General features: G+C 42.5%; 1 protein-coding gene across 1 annotated transcript; it reads left to right on the top strand.

Annotated features, from left to right (window-relative positions):
- Positions 1–17,337: 17,337 nt before the first annotated feature.
- On the top strand, positions 17,338–18,616 carry gal3st3 (galactose-3-O-sulfotransferase 3). The gene is given in 2 exon segments (XM_060875499.1): positions 17,338–17,423; positions 17,515–18,616. Coding segments are annotated over 2 exon segments (1,188 nt in total).
- The last annotated feature ends 3,599 nt before the right edge of the window (positions 18,617–22,215 follow it).

Below are 22,215 nucleotides of genomic sequence, written 5' to 3'. Positions count from 1 at the left end.
TCATGTACATCTGAGAGTTTCAGCCTGTGGAGTCAGTCTCAGTCCACATTTTTGATGAGTTTATTTTTGTGCATACTTAAGGTCTCTATCTGGCACCAAGGTTTACAGCTGTATTAGTTCCCATTGTCACTTCAGACTTCCTGAAATGGTTGTGACCAGGGGCGTTTCTAGGATTTCATCTTTAGGGGGTTTTAGCCCTCAGTGAGAATTTAAAACAAGAGGAGTTTTATATTATATATTATATGACTACATAGTAAGCCAAAAGTTATGGTATTATTTAAAATTTAAAAGTGGACACCAAAATGTTATGCATGATGTAATGATGCCAGTCTTGAATCAAATCAGTTTATGTATGTGTGTATTCTCTACGAACAGTGTGTTCAATGAATGCAGTCATTAATAAAAAAATATTCACAAGACAAAGACCAAATCAATAAATGTTATTTTTATTTATTATTGAATGTATTGTTTGCATTAATATTTTGTTTGTGCTACAACTCTGGTAATAAGAATAGTGAAATTTCACTGCTATTGGTATAACTGATTTTCTTTTAATGTCAACACAGTACTGTATATATACTATAGCCAGACACAAATCTCTGTACATTAAGTTCACTACTATAGCAGAAACATGCACTAGTAGTACAACTTTTTATAACTGTATAACAACTTTTTATAACTGGGATGATATAAAATACATCCTCACAATAAATAATTTTTTTAAAGAATGTCTCTAATTAAATAATGAAAACTACTATGGTGGGCTTATAGAAATATGTTTTCATTTGAAAAAACATGCTTTTGTGGGAGTAACAGACACAAAACACAACCTTGCAAACAATTTGAAGACAAATAGCATAACATTGTACAACTTCATGAGTGCCAAATTCCCTGGATTTGTGAAAATTCTTTGCAGTTAATTTTTATAAAATACCTTCTATAACTGTCTTTGCGGTTTTCCACCGATTAAGGTTAGAGATAAATGCCTCCAGCTCTGAATGCGCGTGCACGATGCGCGTGCCAGTGCTTCTCTTTTTCGTTTTTCTTTTTTTATTAATGCCATAAAGGGAGGCACGGTGGCTTAGTGGTTAGCACGTTCGCCTCACACCTCCAGGGTCGGGGTTCGATTCCCGCCTCCACCTTGTGTGTGTGGAGTTTGCATGTTCTCCCCGTGCCTCGGGGGTTTCCTCTGGGTACTCTGGTTATCGCCCTCGGTCCAAAGACATGCATGGTAGGTTGATTGGCATCTCTGGAAAATTGTCCCTAGTGTGTGATTGCGTGAGCAAATGAGTGTGTGTGTGTGTGTGTGCCCTGCGATGGGTTGGCACTCCGTCCAGGGTGTATCCTGCCTTGATGCCCAATGACGCCTGAGATAGGCACAGGCTCCCCGTGACCCGAGGTAGTTCGGATAAGCGGTAGAAGATGAATGAATGAATAATGCCATAAACCAACAATACAATGAGATGTATTCTTCAAGGTGCAAATACAAAGCAACTAAAATAAAAGAAATAACAATGCCAGAGGACAAGAACAAATTATAACAAACAAAAGGAAAAGCGTGCTACCCTATACATCATATCTGCTTATAATATTATAAGCTCGGATTGGCTTTTTTTTTTTTTTTTTTTAAATTACACAAAACAGAACAATAAAGTTTGGAGTCATTTATAAAGCAAAAAAAAATTGGCTTGGAGTCAGACCACTTCATTTTATGAATGTGAAATTTTCCCATTAATAATAAAAATTGTATGAAATATGCCTTGATCCCATGATCATTAAAGTGTATCATTATATCGAGTCCACTCAACTGCAATTCAATGTTCAATTTTTTCTTAATTAAATTCTCCATCTCAATCCAAAATATTTTTGTATGTAGGCAATAGATAAACAAATAAAAAAACAGTTTCCTTTTCACCTTTACAGAAATTACAGGAGTAATCAATATCCAATTTAAAACATTCCAGCACGTTTTACCGGGTATATTCTATGCATTATTTTAAAAGAGACTTCTTTTACTTTATTATTAACATAGAATTTATCCACCGTTCGCCAAGCTTTATGCCAATTCACATCCCCAAACACAGAAGACCAGAAAAAACGAGCTGGAGGATAAACAATATTATTAAGTAAATTCCTAATATAGTTATTTGAGACTCTATTTTGTAAAATATTCGTACTACCAATAAATATTTTACCCTTGATATCTGTAAAATTTAGATCTTCCTCCTGTAATGCATTCCTCAGAAGTATCAATACTTTTTGGGGAATTGCATCCATTACAACAGCAAATTCTTTAGGTCTAACTGGTATTTTAAATTTATTCAAAAATTCTCTATATGTCAATAAATTTCCATCATTATTTAAAAGCTGACTAACCAATATAATATTGTTTTCAACCCAGTATTCAAAAAAAAAAAGATTTATTTTTGTATAGGATGTCTTTGTTGTTCCATCTTGTCCACTCATCTCCTAGGTGAAGAGTTATGCTTATAGGCCAGTGTCCATGCCATGACAGCTTGTTTATGAAATTTTGCAAGCTTAACCGGTATTTTTTCGATTGAATAATTACACTTTAATAAAAATGAGAGGTTACCCAATTGCTTAAATACATAGTTGGGAAAAGAGTTCCAAATACTGTCTTTATCTTTTAAATGTTGAATAAGCCAATTTATTTTAAATACATTGTTTAAAGCATCATAACTCAACACTTCTAAACCACCATGATCTTTGGAATTGCATAAAATTTCTTTTCTCAGATAATGAGCCTTGTTTTTCCAAATAAAATCAAAAAGCATTTTATCTAATTGTTTGGTAACTTTAGGGGGAATGTCTAATGATAATGACACATATACTGATCTGGAGATTCCTTCGGCTTTTGACAAAAGCACCCGCCCCTGAATTGACAAATCCCTTTGTAACCACATATTAAACTTCTTATTCGTTTTGTTAATAATTGGATTAAAATTTAAACTATTACGCAGATATTCATCTTTACATATAACAACTCCCAGATATGTTATTTGATTTGCAATTGGAATATTACAAAGATTGGGTAAATTACAATCTTTAAGAGGAAACAGAACTGACTTATTCACATTCAATCTTAGCCCTGATACATCTGAAAAATCTTTTATGCATTTCACTGCTTTACTGATTTCATTCCTATCTTTCACAAACAAGGCAGTGTCATCTGCAAATTGACACAACTTAAATGTTTTTCCTCATGTTGTAATTCCTTGAAAATGTCCTTTTTTGATGTGAAGGGCCATTATTTGTGTTGCTAATAAAAACAAAAAGGGAGAGATCGGACATCCCTGTCTAATCCCTCTATTTATTTCAAATCTTCCAGATGTCCCCCTTGCTAATTTTACAGAACTGGTACATCCTTTGTATAGAGTTTTGATAGCTTTTTGAAAATAACAGCCAAACCCAAAAAAGTCAATTGCTTTAAATAAAAAGTTGTGCTCTATGGTATCAAATGCCTTGTGAAAATCAATAAAAAAGATAAAACTATCATCTAAGACATATTCATTGTAATCTATCATATCTAGGATTAATCTAATATTATTACTAATGTGCCTTCCTTGAATAAATCCAGTCTGTTCCTCATCTATAATATTTTCCAATCCTTTTTTCAGTCTTTTGGCAAAAATTAAAGCAAATAGTTTGGCATCATTATTTAATAGACTAATGGGTCTCCAATTTTCTAAATATAGAGTATTTTTATCTGGTTTTGGAATTAATGTAATAACGCCTTGTCTTAAAGAAGCGGGCAATTCCCCCTTTTCAACAGATTCTATGAAGACAGCTAACAAAAAGGGAGCTAATTTATTACTAAACACTCTATAGAACTCACTAACAAGTCCATCATTACCTGGAGAACGATTATTTTTAAGGCTGCCAATACACTCTTTAACTTCCTCTAATCTTAAATCACCATCACAAAACAATTTTAAAATCATCATCAATAACTTTGGCCTTGTCTTTAACACTATCCAGAAAGTCATTCAGATCAGGAGATACAAAATTGGAAGTATACAGGTCTTTATAAAACTTAGTAACAAACTTTGATACCTTATTTCCATCCTCTGTGACTGTATTATGAATTAACAACTTGCTTATAGAAGTCAATTTGCCATTTTTTCCCTCCAAATTAAAGAAATACTTAGTATTTTTTTCACCCTGTTCCAACCATTTATGTCTTGACCTGATAAAAGCACCCTCTGCTTTTTCTTGATAAATGTTATCCAATTGTATTTGTAATGATGATATATCCATCAATTCCTGTGCATTCAAATTACCTTTACTGTCACGGACGCGGGATAAAAACGGACCCAAATGCAGGACAGCTAAACAAAAACAGAGATTTATTAACTAAAAAAAAACACGAAACCGTACAAAGACAAAACAGACGAAGACAATAGAGGATTCCATGCTGCACAAGGCAACGCAGCTCAACTAAATAATACAAATAATTAACAGACATGAGGGACAGGTGTGCAGAGGTGGGGAGGAAACGACAAGGGCGGGGCAGACACGTGAACACCGAACATAAACAAAAAGGCACATGGCCAAAGTCCTGACAGTACCCCCCCTCGAGGCGCGGCTCCCGACGCGCCAATCCGTCCTGGCAGTCCCGACGGGTCCGGGAGGGGGGAGCAAGGCACACGGCGAGGCAGGTGGGGGGAGCAAGGCACACGGCAAGGCAGGTGGGGGGAGCAAGGCACACGGTGGCGCAGCCAGAGGGGCCGAGCGACGTCCACAGCCGAACAGGGGGGGCGAGCGACGTCCACAGCCGAACAGGGGGGCCGAGCGACGTCCACAGGCCGAGCGACGTCCACAGCCGAACGTGGGGCCGAGCGACGTCCACAGCCGAACAGGGGGGCCGAGCGACGTCCACAGCCGAACAGGGGGCCGAGCAACGTCCACAGCCAAACAGGGGGGCCCAGCGACGTCCACAGCCGAACGGGGGGCCCAGCGACGTCCACAGCTGAACAGGGGGGCCGAGCGACGTCCACAGCCGAACAGGGGGCCGAGCGACGTCCACAGCCGAACAGGGGGGCCGAGCGACGTCCACAGCCGAACGGGGGGGGGGGGGGGGGGGGGGGGGGGGGGGGAGTGCAACCCCTGACGCACCAGACCCACCTCTCGGGAACCAGGAAAAGGGGAGGGAGGGCGGGGGAAAAAAAATAAAAAATCCTCCACAAAACAGAAAAAAATCAACAGAAAAAAAATCCATGGGGTAAAACACGGGCCTGCAACACCCCCCGCGGACAGGAAGTGAAAAAACAAAACAAAACTCGGGCTGGTGACACGGCCCGCAACCAGGAAGTGTGGCGGCGCCCCCCGCGGAGAAACCGGAAGCGGGGCGACGTCCCTCATCGGAAAAATGCGGACCAATGTCACCAAAACCGCAAAGTCCAGGGAAAAATAAATCCAATAAGAAAATAAAATGCTCCCAATATCGGCCGGTCCAGGCTGCAGCTGTCCTGCTGGGTCCCGGTCTGGCGGAATCCTTCTGTCACGGACGCGGGATAAAACGGACCCAAATTCAGGACAGCTAAACAAAAACAGAGATTTAATAACCAAAAAAAACACGAAACAGGACAAAGACAAAACAGACGAAGACAATAGAGGATTCCATGCTGCACAAGGCAACGCGGCTCAACTAAATAATACAAATAATTAACAGACATGAGGGACACGTGTGCAGAGGCGGGGAGGAAACGACAAGGGTGGGGCAGACATGTGAACACCGAACATAAACAAAAAGGCACATGGCCAAAGTCCGGGCAGAGTCCTGACATTTACTAGTGTTGTGGAAGATATGAGGTTTGAGAGAATTTAAAACATAAAATATCACACTGGTAGGCACGGGCAAAAGTAAAAAAGGTTTCACATATTTATTGTGTTCAGCTGCGCAGTAGTCAAGTCAAGTCAAGTCAAGAAGCTTTTATTGTCATTTCAACCATATATAGCTGTTGCAGTACACAGTGAAATGAGACAACGTTTCTCCAGGATCAAGGTGCTACATAGAAACAAAGACAGGGCTAAAGACTTGTAAGTAGTCTTAGCCACATAAAGTGCAACTGTGCAACCTGGTGCAAACAGTGCAGGACAAGACAAACAAGACAGACAAGACAGTGCAGGACAAAAGACAGTGCAGGACTAAAGACAGTGCAGGACCAGACAGTGCAGGACAAGACAGTGCAGGACAATGACAGTGCAGACACAAGTTACAAGACAATACAAAAAGTACAAAAAATGCAGTACACAAAAGACAATAAATAGTAAACAGTCACAGAAACAGTCACAGAAACAGCGCCGACCGACCAGTGTTAATACTGTATGTGTTAATATAGTATGTGCGAAATGGCTGAGATATTGTACAGTATGTGCAAAAACGGCTGAAATGTTGGGACAGTTTGTGCAAAAAACAGCAGACAAGGTGTGCAAAACAGCATGTAAACAGTTTGCTGGATTGTAAGCAGCATGTAAACAGTATGTTGTGTCAGTGTGTGTGTTTTGTGAGGGTCTATGCAGTCCATACAGATGATGTGTGTGTATGTTGTGCTCAGTACAGTACATTTCAGTTGTTGAGAAGTCTGATGGCTTGTGGGAAGAAACTGTTACACAGTCTGGTCGTGAGGGCCCGAATGCTTCGGTACCTTTTTCCAGATGGCAGGAGGGTGAAGAGTGTGTGTGAGGGGTGTGAGGGGTCATCCACAATGCTGTTGGCTTTGCGGATGCAGCGTGTGGTGTAAGTGTCTGTGATAGAGGGAAGAGAGACCCCAATGATCTTCTCCGCTGTCCTCACAATCCGCTGCAGGGTCTTGCGTTCTGAGATGGTGCAGTTCCCGAACCAGACAGTGATGCAGCTGCTCAGGATGCTCTCAATGGTCCCTCTGTAGAACATGGTCAGGATGGGGGGAGGGAGATGTGCCTTCCTCAGCCTTCGTAGGAAGTAGAGACGCTGCTGGGCTTTCCTGGTGATGGCGCTGGTGTGGAGTGACCAGGTGAGGTTCTCCGCTAGATGAACACCAAGAAATTTGGTGCTCTTGACGATCTCCACAGATGATCCGTCGATGTTCAGCGGAGAGTAGTCACTCCGTGCTCTCCTGAAGTCCACAACCATCTCTTTAGTTTTATCCACATTCAGAGAAAGGTTGTTGGCTCTACACCAGGCAGTTAGTTGTTGCACCTCCTCCCTGTATGCTGACTCGTCGTTCTTGTTGATGAGACCCACCACGGTCGTGTCATCGGCGAACTTGATAATATGATTCGATCTGTGCGTTGCTGCACAGTCGTGAGTCAGCAGAGTGAACAGCAGCGGACTGAGCACGCAGCCTTGAGGAGCTCCAGTGTTCAGTGTGGTGGTGCTGGAGATGCTGTTCCCGATCCGGACTGACTGAGGTCTCCCAGTCAGGAAGTCCAGGATCCAGTTGCAGAGGGAGGTGTTTAGTCCCAGCAGGCTCAGCTTCCCAATCAGGTGCTGAGGGATGATTGTATTGAATGCTGAACTAAAGTCTATGAACAGCATTCGTACATAAGTGTCTTTATTGTCCAGGTGGGTGAGGGCTAAGTGGAGAGCTGTGGCAATGGCATCGTCTGTGGAGCGGTTTGGACGATACGCGAACTGTAGGGGGTCCAGTGAGGGTGGTAGCTGCGTCTTGATGTGCCTCATGACGAGCTTCTCGAAGCACTTCATAACTATGGGTGTGAGTGCAACGGGACGATAGTCATTGAGGCAGGACACTGTAGACTTCTTTGGGACAGGAACGATGGTGGTAGTTTTGAGGCACGTAGGAACAACGGCGCTGCTCAGGGAAATGTTGAAGATGTCCGTAAAGACATCCGCTAGCTGTTCTGCACATTCTCTGAGCACCCTGCCAGGAATGTTGTCTGGTCCAGCAGCCTTCCGTGGGTTAACTCTGCATAGAGATCTCCTCACGTCGGCCGTGGATAGACAGAGTACCTGGTCGTCGGGGGGAGGGATGGACTTCCTCTGCGTTACGTTGTTCTGTACCTCGAACCGAGCGTAGAAATCGTTCAACGCATCTGGGAGGGAGGCGTCGCTATCACAAGCAGGTGAAGCTGTCTTGTAGTTTGTGATCGCCTGTATGCCTTGCCACATGCGCCGGGTGTCTCCGCTGTCCTGGAAGTGGCTGTGGATAGTCTGGGCGTGTGCGCACTTTGCCTCTCTGATGGCTCGGGACAGTTTGGCCCTTGCTGTTCTTAGGGCCGCCCTGTCCCCTGTTCTGAAGGCTAGGTCTCTAGTCCTCAGCAGAGCACGCACATTAGCAGTCATCCACGGCTTCTGGTTGGAGCGTGTAGTAATGGTCTTGGAGATGGTCACGTCATCAATGCACTTGCCGATGTAACTGGTCACTGATGACGCGTACTCCTCCAAGTTGACAGAGTCACCGTTGGTTGCAGCCTCCCTGAAGATATTCCAGTCAGTGCACTCAAAGCAGTCCTGAAGAGCAGAGGTGGCACCTGCTGGCCAGGTTTTCACTTGCTTCATAACCGGTTTTGAGCGTCTGACGAGTGGTCTGTATGCTGGAATTAGCATAACAGTGATGTGGTCTGAGTAGCCGAGGTGGGGGCGGGGCTCCGCACGGTATGCGCCGGGAATGTTTGTGTAAACAAGATCCAGCGTGTTTTCACCTCTCGTAGCAAAGTCCACATGTTGATGGAATTTAGGGAGCACTGACTTGAGATTTGCATGGTTGAAATCTCCGGCGATGATAAAAAGTCCGTCGGGGTGAACATTCTGTAGGTCGCTAATAGCTCCGTATAGCTCACTTAGCGCCTCTTTAGCATTAGCGCTAGGAGGAATGTAAACTCCGACAATGTAAACAGTAGTGAATTCCCGTGGTAAATAAAATGGTCTGCATCTAACAGTCACAAACTCCACTGACGATGAGCAGTAACTAGAAACAAGCACAGAGTTCTTGCACCAATCCGTGTTGATATAAACACACACACCACCACCGCGAGTCTTACCGCACAGAGCTGCATTTCTGTCGGCTCTAAATGAAGTTAGCCCGTCCAGTTGAATGGCGGCGTCCGGAACTCTGTCGCTGAGCCACGTCTCCGTGAAAACAAACACGCAGCAGTTTCACAGTTTCAGTAGGACCCAACACTCCACATGTAACATGAAAGAGGAAGGGCCCTCGTCATAGATAACATCAGGATTTTATAGACAGAATTCAAACAAAGACATGTAAAAGGAAAACATCATCAACCATTGGCTTAGAAGCCTGCTCATCTTCTGACCAAGCTAATCTGTACCTACCAAGGTCCCACAGGAACGATCTGCTGGAAGCTGTTTTAGGAAAACAATGGCAATCTCTAGTCACAATAACTACCAGCCATGAGAAATATAGAAGCACAGAAGGACAGGTTTTTATGAACATCTCTAAAGTGAAAATTTCCACTAAACTAGACAGGTGCCAGTGCTTCTCCGTTCAAATAAAGCAGACAGCTGATGACACACTATTGAAAGACTACAACGCACGCGCGTAAAAGCAAAGTAAAAAAAATGCTCTTGGATCAAACTAATAAATAATTTTCATTCCTATCGACGTCATGTCCTGCATTTTACCGTAATTTTTATTTTTTATTTTTGAAAGTAAAAATTATACTTATAGTTTTAGGGTGGCTGAGACCACAGACAGGGGGGCTGAAGCCACCCTAAAAAAGGTCTAGAACTGCCCCTGCGATACTGTACATTACAATACCTTGAATCAAGTCACCTTGCAGGACATGTGATGTTTTTTTTAGTTGTCCTGTCTAAATATTTTTGGTAATCCAGTACAACATTTGCCTTTTGTGCAGCGGATGCAAAACCGTGCATTTAAATAGGGCAAGAAAACACGTACAGAGTTTTCAAAACAGATTCCTCATGTCAGCTGATCTCAATATTTGAACTGATTTAAGTGAAATTGTTTATGTTTTACCTGCTTGATTTTTTGTTACTATTGCGACTGATCTGAGGACCTCTGGTGGTCAGTGTTGTACAGCCAGGGAGTCTGTGATTGAAATAAATAAATAACTACAGTCGTGGAAATCAAAGCACACAAATACTAAAATGACTGTATTTAGAAAAGATTGGCTTGGCATTTTAATCTGATTCCTATTAAAAATTTCCTCATGTCATCTCAGTGAGTTTTTCCACTCGCCCACTGGTATTTAATTTCAATCTCATAGACAATGTCTATTGTTAAAAGGGCTTGACAAAGAGAACCGAATTAAATCTTTATTGTTCATTCTACTGGAAAGGTCACTTAGCAGTGTTTATTTGCTTTTTTGTCCGTATCGGCATTGTATGAAGTTTGTGATGGTGACCTGTATAACCAACATATGATCATATGCCTGAGATTATACACATTTTCTCATTAACATGCACTAGCTTGGTTAAACTGAATTGACATGACTTTAATGAGAACACTGACAGAGACAGAGCGACAGTATACAGTGATACGGACTTGTGAGGGCTGGCAGAGGATCAGAGATGAGTTTTTCTGAGAGAGTTTTTCTCACATTTATTTGACTGTGTGACCGGTCTTTTTAATTTACAATCACAGTTTATCAACAAAGAGAGAGAGAGAGAGAGAGAGAGAGAGAGAGAGAGAGAGAGAGAGAGAGAAATATTCAAAGTGTTTCTCTAATTGCCCTATAAATAGAATCCACTTTGCCACTTGTTTGTTTTTTGATTTTCAGGTGAAGGTTCAGGTGTAGAAAGGTTTATGAATCACAAACAGCTGGAACCAAATTCCATGTGTGTGTGTCAATACACTTGGCCACATTTTAATAAACAAAAATTCATAACAGACATTTTCATGAAATGAATCCGTTTATAGATATAGTTACAGAATTTATTTTACCCCTTATTTAAAGGTTTGAGATAAAAACAATGTATAAATATATTACATTACATTTCATTATAGATTATTTGGTACAGCCTTTGTGATTTATGTGTGTTTATGTAATGAGTCTGTCTGTGTTTCTGTCCTGTTTCTGTCTGCTGTCTTTCCCGGTTGTTAATTGTTTGCTCCGCCCACGCTTTGGTTTCCATGGACATTAATTGTACTCCTTCTCTCCTTCAGGTGTGTTGTCTTTGTCTCTAATTAGTTCCGTTTTGTCATTGGTTCCTGTCAGCTATATATACTCTGTTTGTTCATTTCCCTGGTGTTGGTCGTTGTTGCATGTTGGATGTTGGTGTGCCTGTTCCCGTTTCCTGTTAGCCCTGTTTGTTGCCTTGTTCTGTCTGCCTGTCTGTTCAGCTGCTTTCTTGTGTTTTGAATAATTAAACTATCTGCATTTGGATCCTCATTCGCCTGTGTCCTGCCACAGAACGACCGACCGAACGACCAACCACATGGATCCAGCAGAGATTTTGTTCCGTTTATGTCAGGGGGATTCCCCACTGGAGGAATATGTAGAGGTGTTCCTGGACTTGTCCAATCAGGTGGATTTTGGGGAGAGGGCCCTCAAGGACCTGTTCTGGCATGGTTTGGAGGATGGGCTGCGCTACCTAGTGCCATTGGGCCGAGAGGTGGGGCCTTTCACGGACCTGACCAACGTAGCGTTGCTCCTGGGCGGGTCCTCCCTAACCATGCACAGGACAGAGTCGGACACCGGCCCTAAATATTTTTTGGGGGGGGGCAGTAGGCATCGGGGTCCGTGGGCTGCGGAGCCAGGCCAGCCACGGACGCCCGAGGCCCCTACGGTACCTCGGCCCGACCCAGGCCTGTGTACGCCGGTGACCGAACCCATCCACATGGGTGCCAGACCGGAAAGCTCGGGCGAGGCCCGTGGGAACTGGCTGATCGCCAAGCTGGCGGACACTCCGATGGTGCCGGTTCGGGCGGCCGGCATCCCTACGGCACCGGCTGGAGCACCTAAGGCACCCGACGCGCCCGAACCCGCCGACGCACCCGAACCTGCCGACGCGCCCGAACCTGCCGACGCACCCGAACCTGCTGAAGCGCCCGAACCTGCTGAAGCGCCCGAACCTGCTGAAGCGCCCGAACCTGCTGAAGCACCCGAACCCGCCGAACCCGCTGAGACACCGGATCCGACCGGGTTTACGGAACCGACCGGGTCGACAGAACCAGCTGGACCGATCGGGTCGACGGAACCGACCGGGTCAACCGAGCCAGCCAGACCGACCGGGTCAACGGAACCGACCGGGCCTACCTGGTCGACAGAACCAGCCGAACCGACCGGGTCGATGGGACCGACCGGGTCAACGGAACCAACCGGGTCAACAGAACCAGCCGGGCCTACCAGGTCGACAGAACCAGCCGAACCGACCTGGTCGACGGAAACAGCGAGTATGGTTGCGCCCAAGCCCCGTAGATTCTCTGTCCTGCCTGAAGGGCTTGATACCGAATGGCTCTGCCTATCTGCTCTCAGTCCCCAGTTTTGTCTCCCTGTCTCTGTCAGTCTCTCCCTCCCCTGTCCATCCTTATAGGTTCAAAGCACCTCCAGCACCACCCTGGCCGCCAACTCTGCTCTGGTCGCTGGCTCTGCCTGTGGTGCCACACTGGTCTCCAGTCCTGCTCTGGTCGCTGGCTCTGCCTGGGCACCACCCTGGTCTCCAGTCCTGCTCTGGTCGCTGGCTCTGCCTGCAGCACCACCCTGGTCTCCAGTCCCGCTCTGGTCGCTGGCTCTGCCGGCTCCGCCCTGGCCTCCTGCTCTGCCGGCTCCGCCCTGGCCTCCAGCTTTGCCGGCTCTGCCCTGCCCTCTGCCGCCACATGGACCTGGCCCGCCTTCCCGCCCCCTGTTCCGCCTCTGCTCCACCACCCTCCGGTTCTGCGTTGGAGTGTCTGGAATCCACTCCTGGGGGGGGCTCTGTAATGAGTCTGTGTTTCTGTCCTGTTTCTGTCTGCTGTCTTTCCCGGTTGTTAATTGTTTGCTCCGCCCATGCTTTGGTTTCCATGGACATTAATTGTACTCCTTCTCTCCTTCAGGTGTGTTATCTTTGTCTCTAATTAGTTCCGCTTTGTCATTGGTTCCTGTCAGCTATATATACTCTGTTTGTTCACTTCCCTGGTGTTGGTCATTGTTGGATGTTGGTGTGCCTGTTCCCGTTTCCTGTTAGCCCTGTTTGTTGCCTTGTTCTGTCTGCCTGTCTGTTCAGCTGCTTTCTTGTGTTTTGAATAATTAAACTATCTGCATTTGGATCCTCATTCGCCTGTGTCCTGCCACATGACAGTTTACTGTGATGATGATGATGATTCACCTTCAGTAAATAAAGAAATACAGTAGATAAATATATAACTAAGCAAATGTAAATAAAGAAATAAATAAGTCAATGTAATAAACACTAAGTGAAGAAAATTATCGTTCTTAATATAAGTAGAAGAATTGCTGTGTTTATTTATGTTCCGCTCTATAAATGACTCAAAAACTCACATTCTGCTGCTGTTGATGATCCCAAAGTTTATGCCCAAATCTCTCCTTTACATTCAAAGTAACCTCAGCTGTATACTGACTTGAACCTTCTGCCGTAATCATAAAAGGAGTGAGTACCGGTTGACTTTCTAGTATACAGTTACAGAAGAACAATAATTTGAATTGTGTAATCCTGCTAAAAATCACTGGTTAATCACCTAGAAAAGATTGGCTTGGCATTTTAATCTGATTCCTATTAAAAATTTCCTCATGTCATCTCAGTGAGTTTTTCCACTCACCCACTGGTATTTCATTTTAATCCAATAGACAATGTCTATTGTTAAAAGTGCTAGACAAAGAGAACCGAATTAAATCTTTATTGTTCATTCTACTGGAATGGTCACTTAGCAGTGTTTGTTTGCTTTCGGCATTGTATGAAGTTTGTTATGGTGACCTGTATAGCCAACATATGATCATATGCCTGAGATCATATACATTTTCTCATTAACATGCACTAGCTTGGTTAAACTGAATTGACATGACTATAACGAGAATGCTGGGGTTGGCACCTGCTGGTTTCTCCACAGCCATTGTGTGTGTGATGGGTGTCAGGTGGTGAATGAAAAGGAGTGAAAGTCTCATGTTGGTATAAAATGAGACAGTGCAAGTGAAGGACAGTGAAAATGAGCTGGTGTGTGTGTGTGTGTGTGTTAGAGGCCATTTGGCTAGTTTTCTACACTTTACTGTAATTTATAATGTTGCATTATGTCTTTTTTTGTACAATTATTTTTGTTTATTAAGGTTTAGATGTGAATGACCTGTTACTATAGAAACCATAGCAGTTGTGATGAATGCATTAATACTGCGTTTTCCTGCTGTTGTAGAAATGTATTTAAAAACCGATCAGAGTTGAGAATTTGACCGCTGTGTAATATAAGTTAGATTATCGGCTAACAAACACTCCATTGTTTCTCTGACTAAAAGAAGCAGACATGCCGATACAATCGAGAGGCAGAAACTCGGCTTCCACTTATTATGTAGCCGTCTGTGTGAGGTGTCTGTCGCTCTTGTCTTTTCCACTTTCATATCCTGTTACTGTATCACTGTCATGTTTCTGTCTGTCCCTAGCCCACTGTTTTAACCGCATCTGTTTAGAGCTCTGTCTGCTCCCTCTGCTGACATTGTGTTGTCTGTACTGAGAGAATAAGTAAAAAGAAAATGACAGTAAACTCTGTCTCCGTCTTGTTAACTTATATATTTATATATATGCACTATTCAGTATTATGTAATGATTCCCTAAACCCTCAGTGCATCACTTTACGGAGCAGAATACAATCTAAAGTAGTCTTTAGTGTTATAGAATTATTAGCTTACATCATCTTTACAAGGTCAATAATGATTGATTCTTTAAAAAAAAAAATAAACGAGACAATAAATGAGATAACGGTGATTTAATAGACTGAACAGATTTTGGTCGATTTTTTTTGAAGATCATGAATTAATTCAATTTTTTTTTTTTTTTTGTATAGCGCATTTAACAATGGAGATTGTCTCATTGCAGTTTTACAGATCATAAGAAATATAGTACAGAAGTTTAATATTATCCAAAGATTAATATAATACAAAAGTTCAAGATTAATATTAGGCTTATATTTAAATGTGTTTGTATTTATCCCCAATGAACAAGCCTGAGGTGACTGTAATGAGGAAAAACTCCCTTAGGTGGAAGAGGAAGAAACCTTGAGAAGAACCAGACTCAAAAGTGAACCTCATCCTCATATGAGTGACACTGGAGGCAGTGATTATAAATATACAGTCCGACAAATGTGTATTGATGAGGAGGTTGTTGTCCTCAAAGACCGCATGTAGTTGGCATCTCCTCATAGAATGCCAGAATCCTAATGAAGCTGGAGCTGGTACATCTCTAAATGCCTCAGGATCCTCACAGTTGGCCTAATCTTACTGAAGGTCCATAATCTTCATGACATGGAACACAACTGGGGCCTGTACATCTCTCGGAAATTGCACTGACCTGTTAGTTCCTCGGGTGCTCTTGTTTGCACATTTCCACTGTCTCATCTCAGCTCCGCTCTCTGACTTGTTCCAGTACATATTTGTCATCGAGTTCAAGGATTAAAATGACATAAATGACGTGCCATTCCTCACACTCCTCTGATTTGAGAATCTGAGAATTTCCCAAGCTCAATCAGATGACTGTTACAGACAGAGCAACTCATTTTCCCTGGTTTATGCTGACTGTGGCATGAAGACCCTTTCACCCAGGTTGTGACTGTACGTGGTCCCATTTGCATGTTGTAACACCACAGTCATGCAGATTTTGCTTCCACTTTAGCTCCCTCCTCCCTCCTCCGGCTTTCTAATACTGCCCAGTCTAATACTGTCATTGCCATTTCTAATATTGTCATTGTGTTGTCTTTTAACCGTTTTCTTTTTTGTGTTAAATTTTGAGGCTGATTTATGCAGGACTGCTATCTTCCTGGAATATCCAGTTGTACTTCAGAATCAGAATCAGATTTATTGGCCAAGTGTGTTGACACAAGGAATTTGGTTCCAGCAGTTTGTGACTCTCAAAGGTAAAGACCTAAATAACACTATACTATACAAGAAAAAAATGCAAACGATGAGATACAGTATAGACAGAATGAGTATAAAATATGATTATAGAATGAATATAAAATCTGAATATAGAATATGAACGATCAGTTATGTACATATATATATATATATATATATATATATGTATATGTATATATATATATATATATATATACATAATATATATATAATATATATATAATATAATATATATATATATATATATATATATATATATATATATATATATATATATATATATATAATATTGTTATTTGCACTCCCACACTTTATGTACATAACTGATCGTTCATGTGTGAATATATACATAATACTTTGAATATATATATATATTCCTCTAACATAGCTGAGTATATTAAAATGCTTAACATTGAAATGTCCAGAAATGTCTTGTTTTAATTTTGACATTTTGAGACCTCTTTTCCGTATTAGGAACATCTTTTTATTCATGTCAAAAATGTGATTTTCTGAATGAGTCACATACATGTAAAATACTAAATCAAATCATTAAGCTTTTCTTTAACCTAAAACCTTAATATATGAATATATTGAGGCAAATGATCTTAATATTAAACTAGGTTAAAATGTACTGAATTAACTTCTTTCTTTCTGTCAGTTCTGTAATTAATTTTTATTATCTATGTGATCAAACTGAACTGGACTTGAAGTTATATTGGTTATACATTACCAGACGTCACTACCATGGATAAATTTAGCTAGCTAGTATAACACGAGCTAAAAACATTGCCTTACTAACTGGAGCTAAATATATCCAGTTACTTGGCTTTACTTTCTTATTAAAGAAAGTAATTTACATTATATTTACAGTACTATTAGACACCTTTAACCAGAGTGACTTGCATTTATCTCATTTATACAATTGAGCAATTGAGGGTTAAGGACCTTGCTCAAGAGCCCTGCAGTGTCAGATTGGCAGGGCTGGGATTTGAGATCAAGCTAGCTGTGCCTTTACATTGCATTGAGTATAAAAATAACTCAATAATGGTAATTAAACTAATTGACCTTGATATTTGGGTTTGATCACCAGGAAACAGGATGTTGTGTTAAAGCATTATTTAAGATGGATGAAGTGAATGGGAAAGGAAATAAGATAGGGGTAATATGGTGTCTGCTAACGCCATGTGATGCTAGTGAGAGTAAGGAGAATACAGACCTGCTTGGATCCTATCCCAGAATTTATTTGTGCTGAATTGGCCCTGTCAGTTGACATAGACTACCATCCAACTCTAGATGCTAATTTGAATTTGTCTGTCTCTCTCTCTCTCTCAGTAACAGATGATGTCTCAGAAGAAGATTTTCCTGATTCTGGTGGCATTTAGTACTGTCAGTTTGCTGTTGCATCAGGGAGGCCACCTGAGTTGGTAAGACCATATGAACCAAATGTTTTCCAGATGTCAATGGTCTTTTATTCTACTTAAAACCAAAGCTACTGTTCTTTTCCTGACCCTACAGGACCATGGAAGTGTTACAACTGACCGACTCATCCATCAACTCTCAAACTGTCAAACACACCAACATAGTCTTCCTCAAGACGCACAAAACAGCCAGCAGCACTGTGCAGAACATCTTCTTCCGCTTTGCTGAGCGCAACAACCTCACAGTGGCGCTGCCGGTCACACCATGTGACCACCAGTTCTGCTACCCGTGCATCTTCAGCAAACATTTTGTCCACCCCTACACCATGCCTCCAAACATTGTAACCAGCCACATGCGCTTTAGCCACTCTGAGTTGAAACGCATTATGCCCAATAACACCCATTACATTACCATCTTGCGTGAACCTGGTGCCATGTTTGAGTCCCTGTTCAGCTACTACAATCAGTACTGTGATAGTTTCAAGCGGGTCCCCAATGGATCTCTGGAAGCTTTTCTGGAAAAGCCTTGGGCTTACTATCGTCCCGAGGAGAAAGATTCAATGTATGCTAGGAATACACTGACCTTCGACCTGGGTGGAGATAAGGATAAACCGTACAAAGAAGTGCTGACGTATGCGAAGCGATTTGCTGCAGAAGTGGAGAATGTGTTCTCATTGGTCATGATTGCAGAACATTTTGACGAATCCCTAATCCTGATGCGACATCTGTTGTCATGAGATCTAGAGGATGTGCTCTACATCAAGCAAAACATGCGCATGCCTTTGTCTAGAAGCAACCTTTCTGAAGCACATCTGAACAAAATCCGGGAATGGAACTCCATCGATGCTGTGCTGTATGACCACTTTAACGTCTCACTTTGGAGTCAGCTGAAAGAACTGGGTCTAGCTTGTGTTGCTAGGGAAGTACAGCTGCTTCGTCATGCCCAAGAAGAGATGGTACGTGGCTGCTATGGTGGCAGACTGCCTCCACTCCGCTCAGCTGTGGAGATTACCAACAAAGATCTGCGGCCCTGGCAGCCCAGCTACAAAGTGACTATTGTTGGCTACGACTTACCCGAGTCTGGCATGTCACAGGACAAGTGCCTGAAAATTATCATGCCTGAAGTGCAATATACAAAGCGACTGCTACACACGCAGATCCTGCATTACAGGAGCAAGCAACATTCAAGAATAATATGAAGAATCCCTCTAGCCAGCAACAACACCCCTCCCAACACCCCTCCCAATTTTAAATTCATCCGTTGTCCTTCACACTACTTGTGACAGGTCATCCGTTATTATTATTATTATTATTATTATTATTATTATTATTATCCCTTGATGCCCGATGACGCCTGAGATAGGAACAAGCTCCCCGTGACCCGAGGTAGTTCGGATAAAGCGGTAGAAAATGAATGAATGAATGAATTAATTATTATTGTTATTATTATTATATTCCCTAGCATTATATGTGGGCCAAGCTGCTGCTCTATCATTCATTAGACTTGATTCCTTCTTATTATGCTACAAATCAGCATTACACTTACATCAGCCTTTAAATTAGTTTGTATTTTCTGTTGATTTACTCTAATAGTACAGATTAAAACTTCTAATAGCTAATAGACACCACTCCTACACCTTTAATTAATCCATGTGCAAATGAGACACCTCCCAAATGCTGACAAATGTGACAAATGCTACTTCTCTCATATTACAATTCAAGTAAATTTAAAATTACAATTTTCCACATGTATGTATAGAGGCCGCCATTAAAAAATTAAGAGCAAGAATCATAAACCAATCCGAGTGAGAACTTGCAAAAAAAAAAAAAAACACATTTATACTACACACACTAAAATATCCAACTTAGGTTAATTAATGTATTAAGTAATTAAGTATTAATGATTAGGCAATAGTTCTGTCTCTCTCTCTTCACACTAGGTGTGACAGGTTATACAAACACCTGATTATCTCTTGCACACTAAAATGTACACCATTTCACCCCTTGTTCTCACACTCAGAACTGTAAGTTCTATAAGATCTTTAAAGGGTTCTCTATACTGTACTACTGTGCATCCTTTCAGAGGGACATTAAAAAAGTGACACGAGTGTGTTGCGTGTAAGCTTTTATCAAAGAAAACTGGAGTTGTTTATTTTAATTCTACATGTTCATTTTGAGGGGGCACGGTGGCTTAGTGGTTAGCACGTTCGCCTCACACCTCCAGGGTCGGGGTTTGATTCCCGCCTCCGCCTTGTGTGTGTGGAGTTTACATGTTCTCCCTGTGCCTTGGGGGTTTCCTCCGGGTACTCCGGTTTCCTACCCCGGTCCAAAGACATGCATGGTAGGTTGATTGGTATCTCTGGAAAATTGTCCCTAGTGTGTGATTGCGTGAGTGAATGAGAATGAGAATGAGAATGAGAGTGTGTGTGTGCCCTGCGATGGGTTGGCACTCCATCCAGGGTGTATCCTGCCTTGATGCCCGATGACGCCTGAGATAGGCACAGGCTCCCCGTGACCCGAGGTAGTTCGGATAAGCGGTAGAAGATGAGTGAGTGAGTGAGAGTGTTCATTTTGACCAGAAGCTTTAAACAAGATGCTTCTGACAATCAGATTTATGTATCAGTTGATATGTAAAGAAAATAAAACAAAGATCACTGAAAACATGTGGCTCTTGTAATCATTTGCATTCGAATTCAGTCAGAATTCAATTCAATTCCAATTCTTCACTTTTAACAGAGGACTTTTCAGATATGAGATAAAACAGTTTTGATTTTTCAATGAACAAATCTGAAATTCATATTAACAGACTGACAGGAGCTACACTATAAGGTTACATTTACATCATGACAATTTTAATTCAATTCAATTTTTTTCAAATTTAATTCAATTCCATTTTTTTTTCAATTTTCCATTTAGTTTATTTGTATATTGCTTTTAACAACTGAAACAGACTTATAGCAGCTTTAAAAGACCATAAAAACATAGGATGAAAAATTTAAAGTTCAAAATTAAATTATTATATCTCTCTGACATCTAACCCTAATCACGCCTGAGGCAATGATGGTACAGGAAAACTCTGGGATGATATGAGGAACCAGACCTTATCCTCTTTTGGGTGAAACTGGATAGTAAAGAATGTAAATGTAAATAATATCCTTTTTATAACGGCTTTTATTCAAGTGGAATTGTGCAACCAAATGCTCCTAAGAAACTAATAGTTCAGCGTAATTTCTGAGTTCATTACAGACATAACAATAATTATTTCCTGCCAAAAGAAGGGCTCTCAGGGGCTAGACCAATGCCCCTTTTCCACCAAAAAGGAACCGGGTGCTGGTTCAGAGCTAGTGCTGGTGCTGGTTCAAAGTTGGTTCCACTGGCAATCCTTCTAAGAACCGGTTTGCCTTTCCATCAGTTAGAGAGCCATCAAAGGGCCGAGTCTGACGTCACTGTATGCGTGTCACATGTCCCAGCAACTTTAGCGCAGCAGCGGCAAACACACAACATTGGCGGATGTTGCTTTACTGATAATGCTCATGGCTTTGTGAACCTACATTCTCATCCAAACACGGCGAACATGTACATGCAGCTCTATGTAATCTGTATAAACGGAGGTTGTAATCGAGAAAGTACATAACAATAGGTTACTTTCGTAACCCCGGTTCTCGAAACATCGAGTGGAGAGATCCACCTATGGGAAGGGCATCCGTTCCTGACCTCTACAGAAGCATCCAATTGCAGCAAGTCTGGCTTGACAGACTGGAGCGTGTGCCAAACACAGGTAAGGTAAGGCCCCTTACCTGAGTGCATAATGCACCTGCGCGCGCTACCTTTCCTCAGTGAGCATATTTGCTTCTCGTGCAGCAAGCAGGGCAAACTTGGTGGATCTCTCCACTCGATGTTTCAGAGAACCGGGGTTACGAAAGTAACCTATTCTTCTCTTTCATCATCTCGTGTTCGAGATCCACCTATAGGAGATATAGACAACTCCCCGGTTGCCCAATACACTCACAGTGAGGCCCTGTAAGCCAAAGGACGGCCAAAAAGGTGGTGCTCGGCACATCACAAAGCAGTAGACATAACATACTGCGCGGGGTAAACAACCCAGCCAAAGAGAAACATGACATGTGGTAACATGCATGTTAGAACCTTAGTCCTGTCCATATATGCCCATAGGGCACGCACAGGGCACAAAGCATTTAACCTCTGATCCTCTGCAGAAGAAAAGGGAGGAGGGTGAAAAGCGGAGTGAAGGCTGGAAAGCACTTAGGCATGAAGGCCGGGTTAGGCCTAAGCAAAACCTTATCCCCACAGAGCGAGAATTTGGTGCACGAGGAATGAACCGAGAGCACATGCAAATCACTGACATGTTTGGCGGAAGCCAAAGCCAGGAGCAGCGCCGTCTTGAAGGACAGCAGCTTGAGGGAGATATCCCCCAGAGGCTCAAAAGGCTGTTGGGCACCTCAAGCACCATGGAGAGATCCCAAGCCGGGACCACACTTCTGGTGACCGGCAAGGAGCGGCGCACGCCCTTCATAAATCTACGGATAAGGGGGTGTCCATCCGTAGTGTCGCCAAAACCGGCGTGACACGCAGCGATAGCCGCCAAGTAGACCTTAATCGTCGAAAAGGTTCTGCCACGATCGATAAGGTCCTGCAAAAAACCCAGAATATCAGCGACGGAGCACAGATACGAAACGAGCTGGCGCTCCTCGCACCACTCCTCAAACACACGCCATTTGCAATCATAGAGCGAATGTGTGGAAGAGGCCCTGGCATTCTGAAGTGGCAATAACAATGT

Source organism: Tachysurus vachellii, chromosome 7 (assembly GCF_030014155.1).
Source record: "Tachysurus vachellii isolate PV-2020 chromosome 7, HZAU_Pvac_v1, whole genome shotgun sequence".
Taxonomy (NCBI): domain Eukaryota; kingdom Metazoa; phylum Chordata; class Actinopteri; order Siluriformes; family Bagridae; genus Tachysurus; species Tachysurus vachellii.
This window is presented reverse-complemented; position numbering and strand designations above follow the sequence as displayed.